At 46.9% G+C, this 6,131-nt stretch overlaps 1 protein-coding gene across 1 annotated transcript; it reads right to left on the minus strand.

The window, feature by feature from the left end:
- Positions 1 to 1,684: 1,684 nt before the first annotated feature.
- kcnj6 (potassium inwardly rectifying channel subfamily J member 6) lies at positions 1,685 to 5,281 on the minus strand. The gene is made up of 2 exons (XM_072445620.1): positions 4,112 to 5,281; positions 1,685 to 1,884 (listed from the first exon to the last, which is right to left on the minus strand). The coding sequence occupies exons 1-2, from the start codon at positions 5,271 to 5,273 to the stop codon at positions 1,685 to 1,687; spliced, it is 1,362 nt and encodes a 453-aa protein (XP_072301721.1). The 5' UTR covers positions 5,274 to 5,281.
- Positions 5,282 to 6,131: the final 850 nt, after the last annotated feature.

Genomic DNA, 6,131 nt, shown 5'->3' on the forward strand with positions numbered 1-6,131 from the left:
GATTCAAGAGAATCAAAGAAAGCAAACGACTGCTGGTGTCAGATAAAGCTTTATTGATCAAAGTTGGCTTTGTGATTCTCATTTCATAACAAACAGAAAATTGAGCAAAGTGAAAAAAAGACTGGTAAACTCACTGGAGCCATGTCCACTTGAATATGACATTTCTTCAAATCTTGTTTAGGCCAGGGAGTTATTGATGTAGGTTTACAGTAGTCTATAATAATAACACACACCTAAGACACTCAAATTAATCTAATTACTTGTAAAATAAAATAACTTCTTTAAAACATTATAACTCTAATCTGTTTTTTTTCTTCAGATAAACGGTTTTACTCAATTTGGATTGTTTTTAAAATGGCATGCATCAAAGTTTCAGGTGGAGTTTCATCAAAGGGTGAGTATGATGGGCCCCAAGGCCACAGCTGGAGCAGACAGAGGTCCCATGCAGACGCAGCACATTTGGTTATTTTGCAATGATCGTATTGCAGATGTTGATTCTCACTGTACATACTTCGTACTAGGCCTTACTATATACATACATATTTAAGAAGTAGAGTGGACTTGGCCTGCACATCTAGAGGTCAAACATGGGACACAGGTCAGGAGCCACTGGAGTGACTGCGTAATGCATGGCCATATCCTGTACAGTTGCTATGATCACTGAATGAAGAAAACACATATGATGACGTCACGCCGTAATACCCGGTCATGTGATGATATAGCATATATGCTTTTATACGCTTCATATCATCAAAGCACTCAAATTACCACTTTTATGGGCTTTGAAGCTTTGGGCTTTCGCTTGATGTCTTTACCAGCCGCCATAAACAGGAATAAAGTCTGGCGGCAATGTAACACTTGGATATCAGCTGCATAAAACAACAACAATAACAACAACAACACCATAGAAGAAGAAGAATGAAGTCTAAAGAGTGAAGTCTGAAGAATAAAATCTGAAGAATAAAGTCCAAGATGTACAACTACGGTAGGTGGCGCTAATGTAACACTTGGATACCAACCGCCACAGAACACAAAAAAGAAAAGAAAAAGCAGGTATTCCCTTTTTTTATTGCTGTTACTGTGTTTGTGGAGAATGAATAATGACCTCATTGTAGCGTGTCTCTAAAAGAGGCAGGGAATTGAGTATTGTGAAACATACAGGATACTATAATGACTATAATAAAGTAGCTCTAGTAATTGTAACTACTTTGTAGTTCCAGTAGTTCCACGTGCTATGATCATTGCAGGACAAAAACACTAATTAATTTTGGTAATTAATGAATTATTACTATTAGTTCTCATTGCAAAACTCTGCAGAAACTCATTCTGAAAAACTACAAAACCGACAAAGTAGTTCTGGACAGTTGCCATGATCATTGCATGACAAAAGTAGTTCTAGAACTATTAACTAGTACTACTACTCCATCCCTCTATGATAGGGAAAATTGCAAAGAAAGCAAAGAAATTCCGAAAAAACTACAAGACCGAGGAATACCAAAAGGAGTAGCAAGAATCACAAGAAAAAATATCTCCAAAAAGAACTAAGAAATGCGACCCGCGAAATGGTCCAAAAAACGTGTTTCTATAATAATAATAATAAAGATCTTCTAGAACTATTAGTGACTGCGTCATACGATAAGCAGTAGAAATACAGTTTGATTGTGTCCATGTGAGCAGCAGAGTGTCAGTCTGAAGTCACAGTGCTCTTTCCGACACAGGCACGTTCTTTAGCACTGTCTGTGGACATCTGAACCTCAAAGGTCTTGTCAAACGCGCTGTGGTCCACACGGAAAGCCTCCTTCTCCAGAGAAATGCACGACTCAAAGCGATGACCCCACAGTACCTCATCCTCTGTGTAGGACGTCCGGGCCTGGCATGTCATACCTGCAGCACAACAAGGACACTTATGATAACAGGAGATGGTGTGACACTGTGCTCATAGTGTCACTGGAGCGCTACTTTCCAGGTGCATTTCCACTGTGAGAGACAGAATTCAGAAATCACATTGTATGATTTTAAATACTTTATTTGCATGATACTCCGAGTGGCCTAGCCAATGGAAAATCTTTGGAGGGAGCTGAACCTCTGTGTTGCTCAGCGACAGCCTTGAAACTAGGGATGTCCCGATCCGATTACGTGATCGGAAATTGTGCCCGATCACGTGGTTTCAGACTCGATCAGTGATCGGATATACATTTTACTCTTATTAATTTGATCAGCGTTATACATTTCAAGCTTATTATTAGCCTCTTACCTCCGTATGACGCATGAATGGATATCAACATTTTACTACCGCAAAGCCCACACTTTACGGCAGGTAAACCTTAGTATTGTTCACGCCGTGCGATCCTGCCACAGCAGAGCGCATCAAACAGATTCAAGAAAAATGCTCAATAACTGTGGCATCGACAAGCAACGGGTCAATGTAATTTTGCGTGACAAACGCTACTAATGTGAAGAAAGCCATGGGTGAGATGACGTGTGGTTTGGGCGAGGGTGACATCACCATTCCGGAGACCAGACTCGAGGGTGTGGTTTGGGCGAAGCACAGACTCGGGGGTGAGACTCGGGGGTGTGGTTGGGGCGGAGCACAGACTCGGGGGTGTGGTTGGGGCGGAGCACAGACTCGGGGGTGTGGTTGGGGCGGAGCACAGACATGGGGGTGTGGTTTGGGCTGAGCACAGACTCGGGGGTGTGGTTGGGGCGGAGCACAGACTCGGGGGTGTGGTTGGGGCGGAGCACAGACATGGGGGTGTGGTTTGGGCTGAGCACAGACTCGGGGGTGTGGTTTGGGTGGAGCACAGACTCGGGGGTGTGGTTGGGGCGGAGCACAGACATGGGGGTGTGGTTTGGGCTGAGCACAGACTCAGGGGTGTGGTTTGGGTGGAGCACAGACTCGGGGGTGTGGTTGGGGCGGAGCACAGACATGGGGGTGTGGTTTGGGCTGAGCACAGACTCGGGGGTGTGGTTTGGGTGGAGCACAGACTCGGGGGTGTGGTTGGGGCGGAGCACAGACATGGGGGTGTGGTTTGGGCTGAGCACAGACTCGGGGGTGTGGTTTGGGTGGAGCACAGACTCGGGGGTGTGGTTGGGGCGGAGCACAGACATGGGGGTGTGGTTTGGGCGGAGCACAGACTCGGGGGTGTGGAGTGTGGGTTGTGTGGCGCATTCTTGCACTTTGCGTACATGAGGACTTTCCCAACGCGGCGTGATCGACACCGTGGCGACCGCGAGGATCAGAACACTCGCCCCTGGCTCACTCTTGACTCGACATTCAGACGGATTTCATCAAGAAAAACATACATTTTATTATTTAAGCCAGAAGAGTATTAAGAGTGCAGTTCTGAAAAGCACATTACTTTACTTTATGACACTGTTGCACTTTCATTTAATACGCACTTTGCTTATTTGTTTACTGCTGTTGGGTATTTTAAGTTTTTGTTTTTTTTAATTCAAATTTTGCACTATTATTTCTTCTTCAAACTACCTCAAAGAAAGGTTTCACTGTTAAAGTGTTAAGAAATAAAATAAAAACTGGGGACAACCTGTTTATGCTGCATTTGTGCATTTTTAAAAATGTGTTATGAAAGTATCGGATCGGGACTTGGTATCGGCAGATACTCAAAATCAGATGACTTGGAATCGGATCGGGGCCAAAAAACCTGATGGGGTCGTCCCTACTTGAAACCTGACAGATCTAGAGAAGATCTGTGTGGAGGAGTGGCCCAAATCCCTACTGCAGGTGTTCAAATACTTATTTTGCAGCAAATAAATAATTAAAAATAGTGAAATGCGATTTGGTGGAAATGCACCTACGATAACATTCCAGACTCCTCAGTGGGAGAACATGCAAAATACTTATTTTCCTCATTGTATCTGTCCTTTCACCTGCAATGGTGTTGTGAGTTTCAATGTATTTTTCAATGTTTTTCCTGCCGTCTTCTGTGCCATCTAAGGGCAATGTATATGTTCCATCTTTTTTGTGATGTTTGGTCATTTGGTTTTCAATGTTACCCGCCTTGGAACAACAGAAAGAAACCATTGCTTAAACTTGACATGATCCACACCCACATGTCTGAGCCTTCTTCCACTCACTGTGTATGAAACCCACCTGAGGCCTCCACGATGCCCTCCAGGATGACGATGATCTCAAAGGTCTCCCTGCAGAGGCGCTCTGCCCCCACCTCCCAGAAGGGGCTGCTGTCGTTGATGAAGTGTGTGATGGTTTGAGGCTCCACCAGCAGCAGCCGGTCTCCCCCGGTGTCGTAGCCCAGGTTGATCTCGGACTGCTCCAGCGGGATGAACTCGCCCTCCTTGGTTTGACGAGATTTGATGAGCTTGGCCCGGACCTTGGCATCGACCATGTGGCTCTCCCGGAGGTCTCCGATGCGGAAGAGCATGAGGAGTTTGTCATCTCGCTCACAGATGACACAGTGTTTACTGAAGATGAGCGTCTGAGCCCTCTGCTGTGGACGAGAGATCTTCACAAACATGCAGCCCACCATCAGGGCGTCGATGATGGAGCCCACAATAGACTGCACCATGAGGAGAATCACTCCCTCTGGGCAGTGCGCCGTCACCATCCTTGAGCCATAGCCAATGGTCCTCTGACTCTCCAGAGAAAGTAGTAGTGCTGAGAGGAACCCGTTCACCTTCTCAAAGCAGGGCTCCCACTGCGGGTCCCCAGAGTGCACAATGTCATCTCTAATCCAGGCGCCCAGAAAGTAGACCAACCCAAAGGCCACCCATGTCAGGACGTAGCACAGGCTGAAGACCAGAAGGAACCAGCGGTACTTGAGGTCCACTAATGTGGTGAAGATATCTGAGAGGAAGCGCCTCTTCTCGATGGGGCCCAGGTTGACCTGGCACTTGCCGTCCTTGGTGACGTAGCGTTGGCGCCGGCTATTGTTGCTCCCCTGAATAAGGTTCTGGTCTCCCAACAGTTTGCAGTGTTTCCTCTTGGTCAGCTTGTCCAGACTGTGAGCTGGGACGTTGCTGCTGCCAGTGGAGCCTCTGGACTGCCACCTGGAGCTGAAGCGCTTCATGCGCCGGCTCCGCCGCGGCCGCTGGGCCTTGGACATGTCCAGAGGGTCACCAGTGGACTGTCCACTCTCAAGGCGGGACAGCTTCGAGCCAGGCTGACTCAGTACATCTGGAGCCTGTAGAGTCTGGTCTGAGGGGCCACATAGTGTCACAGAGGTCTCACTGAGGGGGCTGAAGGCCTGAGGAGCCGCCTCGTCCTGAGGAGGAGGGGGCCAGTTTGAGCCGTTCATGTGGTTCAAAAAAGCTCTTTGAGTCTTTGCAATGGAAAAAACATGTGCTTCTGTGGCAGCCTGAAAGAAACAAGCGCACGTAAACACCGTGGGACAAAACACCATGGGACAAAACACCATGGGACAAAACACCATGGGACAAGCGCACGTAAACACCATGGGACAAGTGCACGTAGACACCATGGGACAAAACACCATGGGACAAGCGCACGTAAACACCATGGGACAAGTGCACGTAGACACCATGGGACAAAACACCATGGGACAAGCGCACGTAAACACCATGGGACAAGTGCACGTAGACACCATGGGACAAAACACCATGGGACAAGCGCACGTAAACACCATGGGACAAGTGCACGTAGACACCATGGGACAGTCAGCAGTCAGGATTGACCGTGGCCATTGGACAACCAAACCTGAACATAATTAATGCGTGGCTGTGCTTTTGGCACATGTGCCGAGGATTCTTTTACATTCGTATAAATGGTTGTAAGTAGATTATACTGTGTTAAGCGTCATGTGTGCTGTTTTTATATCACATCTTTCGTTGTCTGAATTGTGTAAGGTTTTTTGTATTTTCTTGCTTTTAATATGCACTGTTCCTTCACTATATGTAGACAATCACCATCTGACCATCGGGGAGCAGTCTGACCAGGTGAGAGGAAAAGACGCTCTCCTGCATTGTCTCTAATCCAAGGCTCTAATCGGCCTGACAATTCCCTGTGTAATCTTATATAAAAGCTAATCCTACCACAAGATCTTCCAGTTGAATATGTGATACACTTACCTGTCGACAGAAGACTGTGGGCTGGGTGCTGAGTGTGCTCTCAGGATGGTCCCAGGACAGACAAGGGG

The sequence above is a fragment of the Eucyclogobius newberryi genome, unplaced genomic scaffold (assembly GCF_026437365.1).
Source record: "Eucyclogobius newberryi isolate DKJ021-1_F unplaced genomic scaffold, fEucNew1.0.hap1 SCAF_15, whole genome shotgun sequence".
NCBI classification, from domain to species: Eukaryota; Metazoa; Chordata; class Actinopteri; order Gobiiformes; family Gobiidae; genus Eucyclogobius; species Eucyclogobius newberryi.

Excerpts from the sequence above, each read along its gene's own strand:
- kcnj6 (XM_072445620.1), bottom strand. The coding sequence starts at position 5,273 with ATGAACGGCTCAAACTGGCCCCCTCCTCCTCAGGACGAGGCGGCTCCT. Across the intron at positions 1,885-4,111 it reads GGGCATCGTGGAGGCCTCAG|GTATGACATGCCAGGCCCGG; the intron begins GTGGGTTTCATA and ends GTTGTGCTGCAG.